This window comes from Notechis scutatus, chromosome 12, assembly GCF_049901735.1.
Source record: "Notechis scutatus isolate UNSWTSFEM ecotype Mainland chromosome 12, rNotScu1.2, whole genome shotgun sequence".
NCBI classification, from domain to species: domain Eukaryota; kingdom Metazoa; phylum Chordata; class Lepidosauria; order Squamata; family Elapidae; genus Notechis; species Notechis scutatus.
Genome location: NC_142020.1, coordinates 2,379,299 through 2,400,785, shown reverse-complemented (window position 1 = coordinate 2,400,785; position 21,487 = coordinate 2,379,299). Strand labels below are relative to the sequence as shown.

Sequence of the window (21,487 nt, the reverse complement as noted above, 5' to 3'; positions counted from 1 at the left end):
TAGCCATCTGCTGTGCCAGAATAGTTTTTTCTTCGTCCTGATTGGTTGGGAGTCTTGGTCTGTGTTTATTGGTCTTGGAGTTTGCTGTGTTCTACAAGTTTGCTACAACTTTAAAAGCACAACTATAATGATGTGGGAAAATACCCAAACAAAGCTGAATACCATACATATAAATACCCATGAAAACTTAAGAAAACGTGTGTGTGTGTGTGTGTGTGTGTGTGTGTATGTATATGTATATATTTATGAATTTCTTTCAGATTGGCCCTTTTGTTAGAATGATCCTTTAGTTCTTCCCAGAAAATATGGTCACTGTATACTATAAGATAGCAATAGCAATAGCACTTAGACTTATATCCTGCTTTACAGTGCTTTACAGCCTTCTCTAAGCAGTTTTCAGAGCCAGCATACAGAGCCAGTATTGCCCCCAGCAATTTGGCTCTCCATTTTACCCACCTTGGAAGGACGGAAGTGTCAGGCTACAGAACTTTTCCCATTCAATCAACAAGAATGAACTTCTGAAAACGTGTCAAAAGGAATCTTTTATTGAGATGAGACAATTCATGGAGGGGGTCAAAAGCAGCGTCTAAGGTCTCTCAGGCATGCAGAGATAGATAAGGGAGTTTAAAACCCCTCCCCTTATCCTGATGTGTATTTAGTAAAACAAAGAGCCAACATGTTAATTCCCCCCCCCCCACCCCCTTTTTAGAACGATCTTTTACAGAGTTTCCCAGGACACATCTCACTGTGGAATTTTTATGGTCTCTTCATCTCCTGGCTGTCTCTCTCAGAGGTGATAGGTTCCGGCCATCTGGGTTTCATCTCTCCATTGTATCATGTGTAGGTTATACAAATTCGATATAAGATTAAATATATTCAAGTTACATCAAGAAGGATATCTTTATCAGTCTTCCCCTCCCCCCCCCTTCTTCCATTGAAGAAATGACAGATATACGGATCTGACAGGAAGGCTAAGTCAACCTTGAGCCTGGTGGGATTTGAACTGCCAAATTGCAGTCAGCTGGGGTCAGCAGAAATAGCCTGCTGTAGGCAGGGATTTGCGATCCTGCGCGATCCCTGCCGCGCTAGCCGCTTTGGTGCCTCCGATCCACGGATCTGGAGGTTAAGGCTGCCACGAAGAGGCAGCCGAAGATAGGGGGGAGCTGGTGAGGGGTTTGGGGGTGTTGCAGACCCCCTTCCCAGCCGGCAAAACCCCCCTCTCCCAAGACGGTCGAGCGGCGGTCTGTAATGGCCGCCTCAAAGAAGCCGGCAGCTGGGTAAGACTGAGCAGGAGGAAGAGAGGAGAAAGTTGTTAAGAGAAAGTTTTTGTGGCTGACCCAGGATTTTAAGAGGCGTTTAATCCTGAGAACTATGGTTTTCTGAATAATACTTCGTTTCCAGAGGAGGACTTCAAGCGGCAAAATTGAGTGCTGAAAGGGAAAGTTCACTCTCCTTCCTTATGGAATCAACAAATGGCCATTGAGAAACCTGTTGTTTTTTTATAAAAGGTAAAAACTTGGCTTCTTGTTATAAGTGGGAAGGAAGAGGACAATATATATATAAATTAATTGCAACAAGGCTTTAAAATATAGATTGGAGGTTTTTTCCTTTCCCTTTGATACCTCACCAGGAAGAGAAAGTGAGAACTTTGTGTTTTGTTTGGACTGATTGACTCTCTCTGGAACTTTGGGGAATTGCTCTAACTTTTGAAACATTTTGGTTGCTTTAAGAAGAAGAATAAAGAATGGCTTTATCTGTTGATGAACTTAGAGAATATGAAGAAAGAAAGGACGCTGTGAAAGAAGCCTTCCTCTTTTTAGAAATGGCGCTTGTTAATTATCAAATACAACAACAGATGGAGGAAATGGAAGGAGAAGAAGAAGAAGAAGAAGACGCCATCTTCAATGAATCTAAAAATTTAGTTAAGAGAGAAAGGAGAAAGAAAGGAAGGAAAATGAAGGACTCAAGATTTAAAAAAATACTTAAGAAAGGAAAAAATAAGATGCAAAACCAATTCAATGTTAATGTTACTGAGCAAAAGGAGAAAGGAATACAACAGAGAGGGGCAGCTGGAGGTAAAAAGGTTAGGTGGGATAAGAAAGGGAGGGAAAAGGGAGGGAAAAGCCACAAAGGTATAAAACAAGATGGGAAAAAAGCAATTTTTTTTAGGGATAAAGGGTAATGTATAATTTCTTTAAAAAAGAAGATTCTGCAAGGTACATAAGATGGTATGGTAGTATTTGTATTAGAAATAGAAAATTTGAATGTTATAAGAATTAACAAAAGACTAAAATATTGAAATGTTTAGTAATGATAGATTTTAAAATTTAATAAAAGATTAAAAGGAATGTTTAAAATATTGAATTTAATTAAAAAGTTTAATTTACTGTTGTTTTGATCTTATTATAAACTCATTATTGTAGCACTTGTTTCTTGAAATAGACAATTGGAATGCTATAAGATTCAAAATTTAGATTTATTATTTAATTATATTAATTATTATGGACATTATTTTTTTCTTTATTTTTTCTTTAGAGGTTAGTAGGTTGAATGTACTAAGCAGAATCAGATTGGGTATTAGGTGTTATTTTAAATATTAATTTAGGGGGGGGGATAGAAAGGCATCATACCTTGATCAGTGATTACAGGAGAAATTCTTTTTTTTTTTACTTGCTGTAGGGAATGAGATAAATGGATAATTTGGAAAGAATGGACAAAAAATATAAATACAATGATTTAAATTAAAATGAATTAAATAAAATAGAAATAAGAAGAGTGAAAAGCGGGGAGAAGTTATATAGAAGATATAGAATGGTAAATAAGATAGGTAATGGTATATAAGATGAGCACGAATTTAATTGAAGTCCATACAAAGAGAGGTAATCTGGGGCCAAACTACTTTCTTAAAAGAAGTTTTATATTTTTGTGTTTTGTGTGTCTATGTTTTCTTTGAGAATTAATAAAACCTCGGAGGAATGTTGGATGAGAATAATGTTAAACAAGACAGAGAGGAATGAAGATGATGATTATAAACTGGATAAATATAGAAAATTAATAATAATTAATGAAATTGAATACGAAAAGAGAAATAATGAGAAATTTGTTAAGAGATATCTATATGGTTATATTGAAATGGTGAAAAATAGAATTATGTTGTATAAAATAATATTTTATTTGACTTGTAAAATTAATAATGGAGAGGTTTTATGTATTTAATGGTTAACGATGGTTTGTTTGTTTTTAAAATCAATAAAATTTGTTTAAAAAAAAAAAAGAAAGAAATAGCCTGCTGTACTCCACTCTAACCATTGCGCCACTGAGGCTAAAGATAATTAAGAATTAACCACAAAGCAGCACCATTTTGGGAGCATCATCTAGTTCCCTTGTTCCCAAAGGTTTGCATGAAGACCTGGATTTTCACAGCTCTCAGGGTGCACACCAAATCAGGGATAGTGCTGGACACTATCATGGACAAGGCTGGAGAGCAAAGGCTTGCCGATGGTGTTCCCTTGGAGACGGGACCCTCACCCACTGCCTTGTGGCCCTTGGCCCACTCCAGGGGGTCTTTCCTCCTTTCACTTGTTGCTATCTTTAAGCATCTTCGGTGGCTGGCCCAGTGGCAAGGATTGGTACCTTCATACCCTCTGCTGTTTGGGGAGGGCTTTTCTTGTGCAAACTGCTGCATCCTCCGCATGCTTTGACTTCTTATTTCTTTCAAAAAGTTGGGCATGCTTCTCCCCTTTTGGGGGGATATTTGGAACCCCACAAATCCCAAATTGTCCACCTAACCAAAGTGGTCCCTATTTTTCTACTTGCATTTGTTACGTGCTTTCGAACTGGTAGGCTGGGACAAGTAACGGGAGCTCACTCCGTTACATGGCACTGGGGATTCGAACCACCGAACTGCCAACCTTTCTGATCGAGAAGCTCAGCATCTTAGCCACTGAGCCACCATGTCCCTCTAAGGTGAAGGCTTAATCTCTCCTCCTGCCCCCTGAGCTGGATCAAAGCCTGTTTCTCGGGCTTCTCTTTTGGATTCTTCCACTCCTAGCCAGGTGGAACAGAAGCAGCCAGAACGATTGTTTCACCCTTTGAATATTTGGATGATGTCCAATAATGTATTGTTAATTTCCTCCCCAACAGATAATATGAACATTGAACACACACAAGAGGCACACAAACACCCAATGCCCAGATTATCAATTGGGAGGATATTAACAATACATTATCAGACATCCTGAAAATATTCAAAGGGTACAATAGTATATAATATAGTTAAATTGGTCCTGTTTTGTTTTGTTTTTAACGGTGATAGAGGTAGGTTCCTGGGTAGGGGTACTCAGAGCATTTACTGCCAAAATCAGCTTGCCCTCGGAAGTCGTGGGAACTTCATCACTTGAAACTTTCAAGAAGAGATTGGGTTGCCATTTATCAGAAATGGTGTAGGGTCTCCTGTTGGACTAGATGACCTACAAGGTCCCTTCCAACTCTGATTATCTGTTATCTGTTAAAATTCATCTAAAGTGTGGATTTTTCGCACTGGCAGAACGTCGGCCTGGTAAGCAGCAGGAAGTTATGGCTCTCTGACATGTTGCCCTGCCTTTCCCTTCAGCCTCCAGGCCCCGGGCTCAATTACATCGTTCTGCTGACTTGCGTTGTCTGTCTGGTGACCTACTCCATGGCAGCTGTGATTGTGCACAAACTGGATCTGATCGACATCAGCCGTGTGGGGTCGATCCCTTTCTGTGGGAAGAACGGGCTGTACAGATACGAAATCTTGGTGAAGACAGGCTGGGGCAAAGGGTCAGGTGAGTATCTATGACCCCTCTTATCAACCACTTGGCTAGGCTTTGAGGAATGCAGGTGAGCCCCCCCTTGGGACTGAGGCTGGATTCTGTCCCCATATCGTGGGGGAGGGTGTTCCCTGGAGCCCCTTCCTTGCCTATCTCTTGAGCGGGGGTAGGGCTGTCTTTTTCTTAAAACCATAGAGTGCTTTGTCAATGCATGAGTCCTCTATTAAATAATATGTGCAAACCCAAGCAAAAAAAAAATGCAAAATCACTAGAAGAGGCTGTTGGGACGTACAGCTGTACCACTCCATCCATTTATTCCAGAATGGGCTCCCTTTTTCACAGCTGCAGGTCGTGCTCTGTGTTTCCAACCCATCAGAAGGCTGCAAGGACTTGGGCAGCGAGGTCATGGTGTAGCAATGGACCAAACCAAAGTCTTTTGACTTTTATTTTGTGTTTTTGCAACACCACTGCTGTAAACCAGATGTCACAGTCCACTCATAGACTGATAAGGACTTAGGAGGTGGTTTTTTGTAAACCTACTAACTTATTAGTGCAAACAGCCACTTTCTTGCTGGCTACTAAGACAGACTCCACCCGAATGAATTGGGGGATAAATTAATAATAAATACTGCCGCCCAATTCCCAGAAACTCTGGGTGGTTTCAAAACTGGGGTCAAAACTGGAAATAGTTTAGTTGCTAAAATCTTGACTCTATCCGTCTTAATAAATCTTGTTGAAGAAGAACTCTGAGATTCACATGTGAAAGAATTCCTGTGGGTTATGGTAACTGTGAGTCCTGCTTGATATGATGCCCTTTAGATCTGGGGTCTCCAACCTTGGCCACTTTAAGCCTGGCGGACTTCAACTCCCAGAATTCCCCAGCCAGCTTTGCTTCTGGGAGTTGAAGTCCGCCAGGCTTAAAGTGGCCAAGGTCAGAGACCCTGGATCTAGATTTTCTGCGTATAATGGCCAACCCTCGACTTTGACTTGGACTGCCTGGAGAAAGCTTCAGCTGCAATCTATCCGAAGGGCAGCGGACTGGAAAAAGTCCCTCCTCTCTCTTAGCTCTCTATCCTGGATTGTCCAGTAAGCAAGGGCAGGAATGGAGAACATCTGGCAGCTGTTAAGGAACACAGGCATCCTTGGTAGGAAAACCTCCAGAACAAATATCCCCTCCCATTAGAACATTGGCAAGATAATGAATATTGGATCCGGTGCTCCTGTTTGGAGAGGCAACTGTCCCGGGCTCACACCAATGAGGCAGTGGCTGCTCCAAGGTCCCAGCAATCTGATCCTGCAGAGGAAGCGCCCCATAGAAAAGCAGATTCCTGAATTTGCCAAAGTTTTAAAAAAAAAAAACACCCTCTGAAGTGTCTGGCGAATGGCTTCCTGGGGAGAAGGAATCCCTACACCCCCCTCTTTTCTTAAATTAGCCGAAGTGTCACCAATAGGCTTTGAGACAAGACCATCAGGCCCAAGATATAACAGAATAACAAAATAAATGAGTTGGAAGGGACCTTTAGAGGTCTTCTAGTCCAACCCCCAGCTCAAGCAGAAGACCCTGTACCCCAGTGATGGCAAACTTTTTTGTTGTGGTGTGCTGAAAGCGTGCGCATGCTGGCGCTCACAATGCAATGCGCCCTCCCCGCGCATGTGTGCGCAACACCTCCCTGCGCCTCCCATGCCTCCCTTACCTGCACTGCGCACACGTGTGCCTCCCACCTGATTTTTGGCCCGTTTGAGGCCTTTTTCAGCCTCCTAGAGGCTCGAGAGAAGCCTCTGCAGCCTCAGGAGGCTGAAAAAGGGCCTTCCAGAAATACCAGAAGTGCCCATTTTCAGACTCCAGAGGGCCTCTGGTGCTCGGGGAAGGCCGTTTTCGCCCTCCCAGAGGCTTGAAAGAAATACCAAAAGTGCCCGTTTTTTGGCCTCCAAAGGCTGCAGAGGCTTCCCTTGAGCCCCCAGGAGGGTGAAAATGGCTCCCCTGGGACTCCAGAGACCCTCCGGAGGCTGAAAATGGGCACTTCCGGTATTTCCGGAAGGCCCGTTTTTCAGGCTGCAGAGGCTTCCCTCGAGCCTCTGGGGGGCTGAAAACTGCCTCAAACGGGCCAAAAATCAGCTGGGAGGCGCATGCATGTGCAGTGCAGGTAAGTTTGGCTGGGGCTCGCGTGCCTGCACAAATGGCTCTGTGTGCCACCTGTGGCATGAGTGCCATAGGTTCACCATCACAGCTATACCCTATATCAATGATAGCAAACTTTTTCGGCACTGAGTGCCCAAACCAGAACACACATGCATGCGTGTGCCTGTGCGCATGCCGGAGCTCCAGAAACCTGAAGATCCAGCTGTCCGGTGCGTGCATGCCTTTTTTTGGCTGTTTTTCAGGTTGTTTTTCAGGCTATTTTTCACCAGAAACCAGAAGAGCAGCTGGCGACGACTCGCCTGCCCATAGAGGGGGCTCTGTGTGCCACCTCTGGCATGCATGCCATAGGTTCGCCATCACAGCCCTATGTTGATAGATAGAATAGGTAGATAGATAGAATTCTTTATTGGCCAAGTGTGATGACCCAGGATGGGATACAAAAGCAATTTCAATTCTTTCAACTTGGCCTCCAAGGTCCAATTATCATTGACTGGAGAAAAAACTCCCCCATGAACAGTTGTGAAAAGGAAGAAATTCTCTTCAAACTCAAAGTACATATAAATTATAAATAGAAAAAAACAACACAAACCACACTGAAGCAATTAATGAGAAAAGGCAGGATAAGGGCTTGAAGATGTCCACAGATATCAAAATACACACACTGGGAAGGACGCCAGAACTCAGATAAGAACTGACAGACTAGAATTATTTCACACTTTGCTTCCAGCACTGGGCCATGCGCAGTTTGTCCTTTTAAACCGTCCTCCCAGTTGCAGCCCATGAAGGGGATCAGGGCCCTTTCCTCCTCGTAGACCACACCATTCACATTTCTCCCTTGTCCGCTCCTCCCTGCGTGCCCTAGGATGAAGAGGGGATGGGCCTGGGTCTTCCTCTGACTGCCCAGCCGGCCTCTGCCCTTCCCCAGTTTCCCCCACAACCTCTGGAACCACACTCCCACTCCCTGTCGGCTGTTCCTCCTCTCCCTCGGAGTCAGATTCTAACAGGGGCATGACACCAAGTGTGATTGGACACACAAGGAATTGGTCTTGATGCAAATGCTCTCAGTGTCCATAAAAGAAAAGATACATCCATCAAGAGTCAAGAATCATCAGGTACAACACTTAATGATAGTCATAGGGTACAATAAGCAATCAAATCATACTAGGAAAGTCAATATAGATCGTAAGGATACAAGTGACAAATATATCATTCCAGACCAGTTGGCTGGCCAATCTGTTTTTAAAAGCCTCCAGAGATGAAGCAGTCACAACTTCTGAAGACACTGATCGATTTGTTCTCACTGTTTCTCTTTAATTCCAGGTTGTTTCTCTGCTTAATTAGTTTCCATCCATTGTTTCTTGTCCTACCTTCAGGTGCTTTGGAAAATAAGTTGCCTCTCATCTTTGTGGCAGCCCCTCAAATACTGGAATACTGCTATCATGTCTCCCCTCGTCCACCTTTTCACTAAACTACCCATATACAATTCCTGCAACCATTCTTCACGTGTCTTAGTCTCTGGGCCTTTAATCGTCTTAGTTGCTCTTCTCTGCAATCTTTCCAGGGTCTCAGCAACTTTTTTTATAATGTGGTAACCAAAACTGGATGCATTATTCCAAGTGTGGTCTTACTAAGGCTTTATAAAGCAGTGTTAATGCTTCACACATGATCTTGATTCTATCCCTCTATTAAAGCAGCCTAGAATTTGTTTCACACCAGCTTGGGGAGCATGTCTGGCAAATTTGAAAGCTTATTCATAGTTTTGTAACGTTCTGAAATGATTGTCCCATAGCTGTGGAATGGCTTGTTTCCCCCCTGAATAAACTATGCAGCTGCCAACAGCTGTTGTGATGGGAAATGAGACTTTCTATTGACTTTAGATTTTGGTTGGCAGAAGAAAAACATTAAATGGACTGCCATCTTACATCTGCTGTCAACAGCATTTGGGAATGATGTAAGCTCTTATTTTTTGTCTTTTTATTTTTTTAAAAAAAGATGTAAGCTCTTATGTTTTTTGTCTTAAAAAAAAAGCCCTAAACCCTTGTTGATTTCCTTGCAATATCCAAGGAGCAAACTTTGAAAGGTTTCTCTGTAATGTTTAGTTACAGAACTAGGTTATGTGAATTATGGGGAGTCTTAGCTGGCAATAGAATACATATTATGCAGTTTAAATGTATGGGCGTGTACATACATGACATGTGCTTTGTATAATATTTACTCTTCTCCTAGTGATGGGGTAATTGGAATTGCACCAACATCTGTTCCACTCTAAAGATGCCAGGCAAATTTACTATCACCCAGGCCACCTCCTGGGACTTTATAAAGCAATTTGTCAGACCTGTCCCAGCTTGGGCATTTAGGAAAGAAAGACCCTTGACTCCATTTATAGCAAAAGGTATACCTTTACTAAAGCCAAATAGTTACAGCATAAGCAAAGCCAGAGTTTAGTTTACTTTATTGCCATTGCACCTCATACAATGAAATCAAACACCATCCTCAGTGCACATCATGACCATGAAAACAAACACAAACACACATCCTTCACACTCCACACATTGAACCAACCCCCCCGACACACCGCACCAACACTGCACTATACAGCAGAATTCAAAGGAGCAACTGCCCTGGGATAGAAGCTGTTTTTCAGCCTATTTGTCCTGGTTTTTATTATTCTGTACTGTCTGCCAGATGGTAATAGGTCAAAAAAAGGGGTGCCCAGGATGAGATGGACCTTTGAGAATTTTTTGAACTTTCTTAAGGCAGCAGGAGTTATAAAGCTCTTCCAAAGAGGGGAGAGGGCAACCTATGATCCTCTGGGTAAAGACATTAACACTCTGGAGTGCTTTCCTATCTGCCACTGTGCAATTGGCAAACCATACAGAGGTGCAGTAAGTTAAGATACTCTCTGTGGTGCAGCGGTAGAAGGTCACCAGCAGTTTTTCATCCAGTTGTTGTTTCCTGAGAAGCCTCAGGTAGTATAATCTCTGCTGGGCCCTTTTGACCAGGGTTGCAATGTGAGCCCCACAGGTCAGGTCCTTTTTTATGCTAACACCCAGAAACTTAAAACTGGCCACTTGCTCCACTTGGTCTCCGTTGATAAGCAAGGGCTGGATGTCTGATCTGTTCATTCTATGGTCCACTATAAGCTCTCCTTGGTCTTATTGGTGTTGAGGATCAAGTTATTGTCTCCACACCACAAAAGCAACCGGTCCACCTCATCTCGCTAGGCAGACTCATTCCCCCGCCTCCCTCCCTGGAGATAAGTCCCACCTCTATTGTATCATCTGCAAATTTAGTAATAGTATTACTAGTCTGAGTGGGAATGCAAATGCACTAATTTTGCTCTGACTGATGAAGTTGCTTGGATGAGCAACGAGGCGTTTCAGACTAACAAAGTTTGGTCCAGTTGCCATGAGTCAACCTTTAGACTTTACACCGGAATGCTATTTTGGGATTTAGAAGTGAAAGCTGAAATAGATTCCCCTTCTGCTAAATTCCTTGATGTAAGTAATGTGCTGGCTGCTCAGCTTTCAACAACTCCAGGGATGCAGTTTCCACACCTGTTGTATATTTTGGGTTTTGTTTGTATGTTTATATAGGTGCATAAATAAATGATGTCGACATGAAAAGTATATGAAACAGTTAACATTTATTTATTATTTCCATCATCCTCTCCATCTGTTTGAAGGTCTTTGAACTGAAGTGGTAGAAATCAGGATGATTACAATATTTTCCATGGTGATGGTTTTGTGATTAGGATAGCAGTGCCCCAGCTGTGTTCCAACTGCCAGCTTCAAATTCTGATTCAAGTGGCAGATTTGGGACCCCTCTGTACGTTATAAGGTGCTCTGGTAAAGCTCTTGAGGCAGGACTTAGAGAATTGCAATTTAAGATGCCTTCCCCTCCTTCCCTCCCTCCTCTCCTTTCTTCCTTCCTTCCTTGCTTCCTCCTTGCCTCCCTCCCTTTTTCTTCCTTCCTTCATTTCTTCTTCCCATTCTTTCTTCCTCCCCCCCCTTTCTCCCTTGCTTTCTCCTTCCCTCCATCCCTTCCTTCTTCCATTCCTTCCATCCTTCTTTCCATCCCCCCTCCTTCCTTCCTTTCTTCCTCTCTCCCTCCCTCCTTTGCTTCCTTCCTCTCTTGCTTTTTTCCTTCCTTGCTACCTCCCTCCCTCCCTTCTTCCCTTCCTTCCTTGGTTCCTTTGTTTCTTCCTCCCTTCCTTCCTTGCTCCCTTCTTCCCTCCTTCCCTCCCTTCCTCCCTCCCTCCCTCCCTTCCTTCCATTTTTTTTCCAGGGACGACAGCCCATGTGGGGATCACTTTGTATGGGATGGATAGCAAATCCGGGCACAGACACCTGGATGATGAGAATGCCTTTCGCCGCAACAGTCTCGACATCTTCCAGATGGCCACAGAGCGGAACCTGGGCAGTGTGTGGAAGATCCGGATCTGGCATGACAATAAAGGTGAGTCAACACAACGGGGTGTTCAGGTTAGCTGGGCAGCTGAAGTACAGAATTTGTGGCTCAACATGAAATCAAGGGCAAGGAATCTCTGCTTTTCGTTGGTCTTCATTGGTCAAGAGAGCCGTGGTGGCACAGTGGTTAGAATTCAGTATTGCTAGCTAATTCTGCCGATTGTCAGCAGTTTGATCCTCACCAGTTCAAGGTTGACTCCCATCCTTCCGAGGTGGGTAAAATGAGGACCCAGATTGTTGGGGGCAAGAGGCTGACTCTGTAAACTGCTTGGAGAGGGCTGTAAAAGCACTGGGAAGTGGTAGATAAGTCTAAGTGCTATTGTTAATGCTGTTACTTTTGAACTTATAATGAATGATAAATGTTTGTCTCAAAGGGTTGTGTGTGTGTGTAGATTTTCGTCAATAAACATGTGTTCCATTGCTTTGCAGCCCATCTTTAATTTTGTCTCCCTCTCCTCCTTTTTCCCACACAACCTGCCAAGCCCCTCTAGACCAAGTTAACGAAGACAGTGTCTATGTTGGGGTGTCACGTGATGCCCAAACAAGTCCGCTAAGCCTTAACAGATTGACCTGGTTCACACAACCTGCTGAGAAATGGCTGGGTTCCCATAGCATGCTGACATTTGGCCTCCTCTTTTTAGCCAAGCCTATTGGGCAAACCCAGCCATTGGAGTGACTGTTTCCCTTTTGGCTTTTTCCATTAGTTGAAGCCCAGAATTTATTTATGTATTTAGCATTACATTTATATACTGCTTATTGCATTGTTCAAGTGACCCTTGGAGCAGGTACTGGGCCGTGGCCTGTTCAGAACCGGACTGTGTACTGCTTGTTCAGAACCATCTCTCTCACACACACAAACACACACACACCACCGCCACTGCTGCCAGTCCACAAAGCCGGAAAGGCTGCCTTAGAGCAGGGGACTCCAACCTTGGCAACTTTAAGACTTGTGGACAAAGCTGGCTGAGGAATTCTGGAAGTTGAAGTCCACAAGTCCTAAAATGGCCAAGGTTGGAGACCCCTGCCTTAGAGAACAAGTACATAGTTCTGACTTGTTAACACTGCCGGAGCGATAAAGACTGATAATGTTCTGACCCAAACCTTGTTCCAAGGAAACAAACACGAAACAGAGGTAACAGCAAAACCTTTTAATGATTCTTGACGAATTCCGCTCCTTCCCGGTTAAAAGACTGTTTCAAGCTAATTGTCTTTGATAAGAACGAGCCATCCCAAGGTTGTGCAAGGCTGCCAAAAACACTAGATAAAGTTGCCAAGAAATAGTTCAAGCACAAAGATTCTCCAAACACCAACCAAGATACTCCGAACGTCCACAAGGCTTGAGTGCAAAAACTTCTTTGCTTCCTGCAAAGAACTCCGGTTTCTCCGCTGGCTTTTATCCCTTAAGGGAGGGGCCACCACCTTGCAGCCTTACCCCCGAGTCGCCCGTGCTGCTGCAGCTGCTCTTTCCTTCGAGCAGCCCTGCACACATGCACACTGAGCACAGGCTCCTCGGGGGCCTCTTCCTCACTGCTGCCAGCCCCCACAATCTCCAAAGGCAGCATTCCACTCCCTGATGGTGTTGGCCCCATCCCTGCCTCACACGCAGGCCCCTCATCTGAGTCCTCGCTCTCCGAGACCTCAGCCATCCACACCTGCTGCCGGTGAACCGCAACAGATAAAGGGAGAATTCACAACTTGCAGGGGGTGGGAGGAGAGGAGGCAGATGTTCTTAGTAGCCATTTCCAAACTGATAGGAAGGGGACCCAGAAAATGGCCTAGCTAAACCCAAAGGTGCTTTTTCCAGGAGGCCACTGGAGTTTCTTATTCTGATTTTTCTTTGAAGACTTTTCTCTTCTCATCCAAGAAGCTTCTTCAGCTCTGCCTGGTTGATGGGGAATGGAAGGATTTATACTCCTTGCAGGAAGCTGGTCGTTTGCATCCTTTTAGAGGGTCGTTGAGGCCCCTTGGATGTTTATCTGTGTCCTCAGGGTCACCTGAGTGGTGCAAATGGAGGTGGAGTCTTCTTAGCTCTCTTCAAGGTAAAACAAAGGAAGTCCAGCTGCCTCCTGGAAAAACACCTTCAGGACAACCATGACCTGAACGACTGAGAGTCTCCATAGACCTTCGGCCTGGCTGAACCTTCTCTCCGTCTGCTTTTCAGGACTCAGCCCAGCTTGGTTTCTGCAGCACGTCATTGTCAGGGACTTGCAGACCTACAAGAGCTACCACTTCTTGGTGAACGACTGGCTGTCGGTGGACAGCCTGGAGAACGACGGCCTGGTGGAGAAGGAGGTCTTTGCTGCCAGTGAGTGGGACAGCATGAGCCGGCCCTGGGTGCCCCTTGGAGCCTCTGCTGTGTCACTGCTTTGCCCCAGTTGGGGAGCTCAACCGTGGGGGTGGCTGCCTGAATAGAGAAAAGGTCCGCACCCTCAGGTTGCCTGCCCTCTGGGTTCATAGACTTCGTTTCATCTTTCTGAAGTTTTAATTCTTTTGGGTTACCTTTTTAATCATGCTGTAAAGCCACCCCAAGTAGCTGTAACAGTGAGATGGGCAGTATGTGTACATTGAGATGGATGGATGGATGGATAGTGCAGTGATCTAGAGGTGGAGCTCTTGCCTCACGGTCTGAGTTTGATCCTAGGTAATGGCAGATATTTCTCTCTCTGAGCACAATCAGCTGTGAATTCTCCACTTGTGACAGGAAGGGCATCCGGCCAGTAAACACTCAGCTCCATTCAGTTGCCCCAACTCCATCCTGAGGCAAGGGATTACAGGGTCATTAAAAGACCAAAAAAAATGGATGGGTGGGTGGAAGGAAGGAAAGGAAGGAAGGAAGGAAGGAAGGAAGGAAGGAAGGAAGGAAGGAAGGAAGGAAGGAAGGAAGGAAGGAAGGAAAAGAAAGAAAAAAAAACCTGGCTCAGCAGAAGAGGAAGGAGGATCCAGAAGGAGGGAGTCTGAGGGAGCTAATAGCCATGCTTGACTTGAGTCTTCCCAGCAAGACAAAATGGCTGCCCCAGATCAGATGCCCCTTTTGTGGGAAGGGAAACGCTGATCGTGAAAGTGCAACACTCTTGAAGATGAGCACAACTGATCTTCTCAAAGAGATTCCCCTTCCGCTCCCTCAGGTGGAGTGGAATGAGGACAAGCCCACGCCAGTCTCCTCCAGCGGATTCCCATTCTTGTGGACAGTGTAGCCCAGGGTGGGCAACTATGGCCCCTTTATGAATTATGGACTTCAACTCCCAGAATTCCTGAGCAAGCCATGCTAGCTCAGGAATTTTGGGAGTTGAAGTCCACAAGTCATAAAGGGGCCATAGTTGCCCACCTCTGGTGTAGCCCCTTAAGGCACGGGGAACAGGAGGAGAAGCGCCTCTGCTGCTTCACGCTTTACCTCAGGGGTGGGGAACGATGGCCCTTTCTATGACTTGCGGACTTCAACTCCCTGAATTCCTGAGCCAGCCGTGCTCTACAGTAGTGGTCACCAACCAGTGGGCTGGGGACCACTGGTGGTCTGCGAGAAAATGTTGGTGGTCCGCAGAGAAATGTCACCCCCAAAGCAATTAAACCAGGCTGCATGGGAACACAAGGCTATGCTGCCCACAAGGTCCAAAGGAACACAAGGCTTGCGTCGCTTGCATTACGAACAACACCAGATAGTGAGAGGAGGGGGGAAAGGGCGGGGGGGGGGGAACTTGCCCCATGTGCTCCATGCGCCTGGCCTGGCCACCAGGCTGCTTCTTTCCGCTTCTTTCTTCTTCTGCTTTTGGCTGCACGCAAGGAAAGCAGCAAAAGTCTTTCTTGCTCTCCCCCAAACTCCGCCAGAAATTAGTCTTTGTACCCAAGAGGCATCGTGCTCCAAGTGGCTGCACTGGCAAAGATTCATTTCTGGTGGAATTTGGGGGAGAGAAAGAAAGGCTTCTGCGGCTTCTGCTGCTTTCCTTACATGAAGCCAAAAGTCTCTCTCTGTCTCTCTCCCTCTGAGAACGGAGCTGGAGACAGCATCCTGCGATCCCAAATAAAGAATGATCGATCGGTAGGAAAACGGGGTGGGGGGATTTTCCTGTAGACTTCTTTGGGGATTTTCTCAAAATTATGAGTTTGGTGGTCTCTGAGGTCCAAAAGGTCGGCGACGCCTGCTCTACCGCTCCCCCATCCTGCCCTGCAGCCTCCCTGCAGGTTCCGCCCATTTCTTTTTCTCTGCAGGTGAGGCAGACCTGAGGAGCTGCTTCCGGATCTTCGTTGGCGAGCTGCAGCGGGGTTTCTTTGAGAGGCACGTCTGGCTCTCCCTGTGGGACCGGCCCCCTCGCAGTCGCTTCACCCGGGTCCAGAGAGCATCGTGCTGCTGCCTCCTCATCTTCCTCTTCCTCTGTGCCAATGCCGTGTGGTACGGGGTGGTGGCAGATGCCAACTTCAGGTGAGCCACCAGCAGCGGACGTGCTCCAAGTGCCCGTGAACTGCCCCACCTCCGCTGAAAGAAGAGCCTTCCAGAGCCTCTGCACAAGATTGAATGAAAGAGGGAAGAATAAAGGCCCAGAAATGTCAGCTCCGATTTTGTTCTTCCTCTTCAGAATTCAGATTAACTCCCCCTGGTTTCTAAAGGAGCGACTTTCCCACGCTCCCCTCTTTAAACTGACTGTGCACTTCACTGACAATCGAAGAACATCTGTGAATCTCTGGGTCTTTATGTGCCCCAGAGGCAGCCTAGGAGAACCTTTCCTACCTGAGCAGCAATTACTTGCCTGCAGGAAGGCGGCTTCAGTCAAAAGGGGGGCTAGATAGATCTTGGAGCAGCTTGAGTAGCCCTGCCCTGAGTGGAAGGAAGACGAAAGGAAGACCCAAAGGTGCTTTTTTCAAGAGGCAACTGGTCTTTCTTTGTTTTTCCTTGAAGACGTTTCACTTCTCATCCAAAAAGCTTCTTTGGTTCTGACTGAAGAAGAACCGAAGAAGCTTCTTGGAGGAGGAGAAGTGAAACGTCTTCAAGGGAAAACAAAGAAAGACCAGTTGCCTCTTGAAAAAAAGCACCTTTGGGACAGCCATGACCTGGGATGGCGGAGAATAGACAGGAAGGAAAGACGTTGGTTCTGGGAGAAAAGCAGCAGGTATCAGCCAAGGGGCTCGAAATGGGAAGAGATGGCTTCTAGGCCCAGAACAAGCCTTGGCACCAGCGGTGGTATTCAGCCCGTTCAGACCGGTTCTGGCGTACCGGTTGCGGAAATTTTGACTAGTTCACAGAACCAGCAAATACCACCTCTGACTGGCCCTGTCCACGGACTTCAACCGTTACCTCTCCTATATTCCCTTGGCGTTTTTTAGCTCATCTGATTCGCGTGGCAGGGCGGATTACCATGCCTCAGCTGAGCTAAAAGACGGCGTTCTGACAGAGGTCGGTCTTTGAGCCCCGCGCACGCGCATAGAACTGGTAGGGAAAAAAATCCGGAACCCCACCACTGCTTTGCACCATCTTCAAGCTTTTGAGTCCCGTGCCACAGGTTTTGCGGTCAAGGCAGGGCAAGATTTACACCAATTTAATTTTAACTGATAAATCTTAATTTAAATACTCTGCCATGTTTAACAATCCCCCCCCCCTTTTTTGCTACATTAAACTGTTTGTGGCAAATTTGGGCTGGTCAACAAGATGCTAAAGGAACCTGGAAGCAGGGGTGGGATTCAACCGGTTCGAACCGGTTCGGGTAAACCGGTAGTTATAATGATCATTTGGCCCCGCCCACCTGCCCCTGCCTAGTCCAGGGGTCTCCAACCTTGGCCACTTTAAGACCGGTGGACTTCAACTCCCAGAATTCCCCAGCCAGCCATGCTCTGATAAGAACGAGCCTTGCCAAGGTGGTGCAAGGCTGCCAAAAACACTAGATAAAGTTTCCAAGAAATAGTTCAAGCACAAAGATTCTCCAAACACCAACCAAGATACTCCGAATGTCCACAAGGCTTAAGTGCAAAAACTTCTTTGCTTCCTGCAAAGAACTCCGGTTTCTCAGCTGGCTTTTATCCCTTAAGGGAGGGGCCATCACCTTGCAGCCTTACTCCTGAGTCGCCCGTGCTGCTGCAGCTGCTCTTTCCTTCGAGCAGCCCTGCACACACGCACACTGAGCACAGGCTCCTCGGGGACCTCTTCCTCACTGCTGCCAGCCCCCACAATCTCCAAAGGCAGCACTCCACTCCCTGATGGTGCTGGCCCCATCCCTGCATCACACGCAGGCCCCTCATCTGAGTCCGCGCTGAGTCCATGCTGGCTGGGGAATTCTGGGAGTTGAAGTCCACCGGTCTTAAAGTGGCCAAGGTTGGAGACCCCTGGACTAGTCTGTCCTTCATTTCCGTGTTTTGCAGCTCAGCTGACTCACGCAGATTGCTGCGCCTCAGCTCTTACTCACCGTGGCTGCAGTAGAAGGTATTAGAGCTAAAAATGGGCAGTTTTCAAACACAGCACATGCACGCAAAGCACACACTCACCAAACCAGTTGTTATACCGGTTGAATCCCACCACTGCCTGGAAGTCTCTCAGCAAGCCTTTGGTGTCCTTTTGTGTTGTTTTTTTGTTTCTGGTTGTAACAGAAGAAGAGAAGAAGGGCAGAGAAAGGCAGCTGGGTGCCTCCTTTCCTCCTACTCAGGTCACAAAATTGACCTGCTTGGCCTCCCCCCTCTCCAAAAGACCCTTCCTGCTTACTTGATCCCCACACCCTTAAATCTAGACTTGGTGCAACCTCAGGGCAGAACGCTCAGTGTCAAACCTGCTGGGAATATTTTTGTTTTGTTTTATTGTATGGGGGAAAATCTCTCTTCTTAAAATTTATTGTTTTTAATATTAAAAAGGGAAAGAAATTGCAGAGAGAGAGAGAAATGCAAAAACAAAACTGTAATGTGTTCCTAGTATATCCAAGAAATTAAGCAGCTTCATTTTTAAACATGTCTTTAGCCTAGCTGCCTGGAACAGCCCTGATTGATTCACCTTTCCCTCTCATCCCTACAGAGTCCATATTCTTTCGAAAAATCTAATCTGTTTCAGAGATCCCAAGTCTGTACATCCGGAACTGCAGTATCTTTCTAACATTAAATAATAATAATATTGTTATATAAATTATTACTTTTCATACAGTTAATAAAGCCAAAATACTGAGCCTAGCCCCCATCATCTAAGCCAACTGTTTTATTCTCCCAACATAATGAGGTTGAAAGAGTCCTAAAACTGCAGCTGACGTTCAGGTTCACTTGGAAGCAGAAAAGTTCCTTTCTCCCTGACAGTTTAACACAGGGGTGGCAAACTCAAGGCTGGATCTGGCCTGCAGTGCCACCCTGGAAACAGAGAGCGACCGGTCTGCAGTGCCTCTGCCAACCAAAACGGAGCTCAGGGAGGCTGTGCAAGGTTCATCCGGGCTCTATTTTCAGCCACAATAGCCCCCTGCTGCCCTCTGCCAGTGAAAACGGAAGCTCGTGGGGGGGGCATGGCCTGACTGGACTCTGTTTTTGGCCGCGACTGCCTCCTGCTGCCCTTTGCCAGTGAAAACGGAAGCTCGGGGAGACTGCATGCGCCATTTTCACTGGCAGAGGGCGGCAGGAGGCTGTTGCAGTTGAAAATGGAGCCTCTAAGAGTGACATCGAGCGGGCCACGCCCCTGGCCACGCCCCCCCATCCCGTGATCAAACACAACCCTGATGCGGCCCTCCATGAAATCGAGTTTGAAACCCCTGTTTTAAGACAATAAAGAGCATTTATATGAAGCACCACCTACATTTTCTGGAGTCTTAATAACAGATGAACAACTTCCAATTGACAGGGTTTTTTTGGTCTGTTTTTAGTCCGGTGCCGATCTCCACCCTGATCCCGATTAATGGCGAGACAGTCTTGGTTGGCTTGGTCTCCAGTTTGGTGGTTTATCCTCTGTACCTGGTTCTTCTGTTCCTATTCCGGATGGCACGGAGCAAGGTAACTATCCCTTTAAAACACCTGGAGTTCAGAGCAGCCCTGTTACTTGGGAAGTCCAAGAGAATGGCCAGGGAAGGTTTGGTCCAGGGGTTCTACAGTGTCCTTCAACTCTTAAAAGATGGGCCCAAAGGTGATTTTTCAAAAGACAGCTGGACTTTTTCCTTGAAGACATTTCTCTTCTCATCCAAGAAGCTTCTTCAGTTCTGACTGAATGGTGGAAAATGGAAAGATTTATATTCCTTGCTAAATCCTACCATCCTCCACCACTCAGTCAGAACTGAAGAAGCTTCCTGGATGAGAAGCGAAATGTCTTCAAGGGAACGCAAAGAAAGTCCAGTTCCCTTTTGAAAAAGCATCTCTGGGACAACCATGACCTGGATGGCTGAAGATCTCCATAGACAACTCTGAAAGATATTTAGTTTCAGAAGTTGCTCGGAGTTCAAGCTCCTGGGAATAAAGTTATTGGGATTTGCTGTCTTGTAATACTTGCATTTTCTGTTGTTGATTATAATGACACTACAGGAATCTCCAAGGGCTCAACAGTTAAATTTTTATAGCAATTTTCCAGATTTTTAAATAGTGATGTTCCAATTGAAAAAATGTTTTTTCCATTGTTTTGTAATAAGAAACTTGGCAGCTAAAAATAGCAATGGGTTTAATTTCCTATGTTGCATCCATTTTGATGCCTTGGAAAATAAGGGCAATAGACCAACAGCAGCAGCAGCATTCATTATGAAATATCTTAAGCTGATTTTTCCAACTTTCTTCAAATATTTTTAATCTAAATAAATGCCCAACTGGGGACTGACATTCAAAATGGTAATCTATGCCAGTTGGTTTATAGCAGTCTGGCGATCTTGCAGTTTATTTATTATACTTTTAGCAGAACATGTGTGTATACATATTGTCGTGTTAGTTTGTGTGTGTGTGTGTGTGTGTATGTATGTATAATTTCAAAAAAGTTACAAATTAATTTGCATTTTAATGAGTGAAATAAGGATTTGACTCCTTTTGCAAAACCCGAGTTCGTACTTGGTGGCAAAACCCTTGTTGGCAATCACAGAGGTCAGGTGTTTCTTGTAGTTAGTCACCAGGTTGGCACACATCTCGGGAGGGATTTTGTCCCACTCCTCTTTTGCAGATCTTCTTCAAGTCATTAAAGTTTCAAGGCCGACGTTTGGCAGCTCGAACCTTCAGCTCCCTCCCCATATTTTCTATGGGATTAAGGTTTGGAGACTGGCCAGGCCACTCCAGGACCTTAATGTGCTTCTTCTGGAGCCATTCCTTCGTTGCCTTGGCTGTGTGTTTTGGGTCATTGTCACGCTGGAATACCCATCCACGACCCATTTTCAATGCCCCGGCTGAGGGAAGGAAATTCTCACCCAGGGTGTGACGATACATGGCCCTGTCCGTTGTCCCTTTGATGCGGTGAAGTTGTCCTGTCCCCTTAGCAGAAAAACACCCCCAAAGCATAATGTTTCCGCCTCCATAGTTGATGGTGGGGATGATGTTCTTGGGGTTAAAGGCGGGCATTCCTCCTCCTCCTCCTCCAAACATGGCGAGTTGAGTTAATGCCAAAGAGCTCAATTTTGGTCTCATCTGACCACAAGACTCTCACTCAGTTGTCCTCTGAATCATTCAGAGGCAAACTTCAGACAGGCCTGTACCCAGGAATGGGATTCTACCGGTTCAGCCCGGTTCAGACGAACCGGTGGCTCCGACAATCAGCTGTTGGGCCCACCCACTGGCCCCAGCTCTAGTCTGTGCTTTGTTTCCGGGTTTTGCAGCTCATCTGCTTTGTGCAGCACAGCCGATTGCCACACGTTAGCTGTTTCACACACAGGGCTTGCAGCAAAAGGGGAGTTGCAAATGCTGCATGCGAAGGGCGCACTCACCAAACCCGTTGTTACACCAGTTGAATCCCACCCCTGCCTTTCCCTGTGCTTTTTTGGGCAGGGGGACCTTGCGGGCACTGCAGGAGTTCAGTCCTTCACAGCGTAGTGTGTTACCAATTGGTTTCCTGGTGACTATGGTCCCAGTTCAGTGGTGGGATTCAAAAAATTTTATTACCAGTTCTTTGGGCGTGGCTTGGTGGGCATGGTTCGCTAGGCATGGCAGGGGAAGGATACTGCAAAATCCCACCCACCCCA

The 21,487-nt window shown here is 45.9% G+C and overlaps 1 protein-coding gene across 1 annotated transcript in view; it reads left to right on the top strand.

Moving 5' to 3' along the window:
- The window catches only part of PKD1 (polycystin 1, transient receptor potential channel interacting), a 196,672-nt gene that overhangs the window by 138,010 nt on the left and 37,175 nt on the right, over window positions 1-21,487 (top strand). The window contains 5 exon segments of the mRNA XM_087973113.1: window positions 4,613-4,808; window positions 11,221-11,391; window positions 13,564-13,707; window positions 15,606-15,816; window positions 19,211-19,337. Of these exon segments, the coding sequence (XP_087829239.1) occupies window positions 4,613-4,808; window positions 11,221-11,391; window positions 13,564-13,707; window positions 15,606-15,816; window positions 19,211-19,337 (849 nt within the window).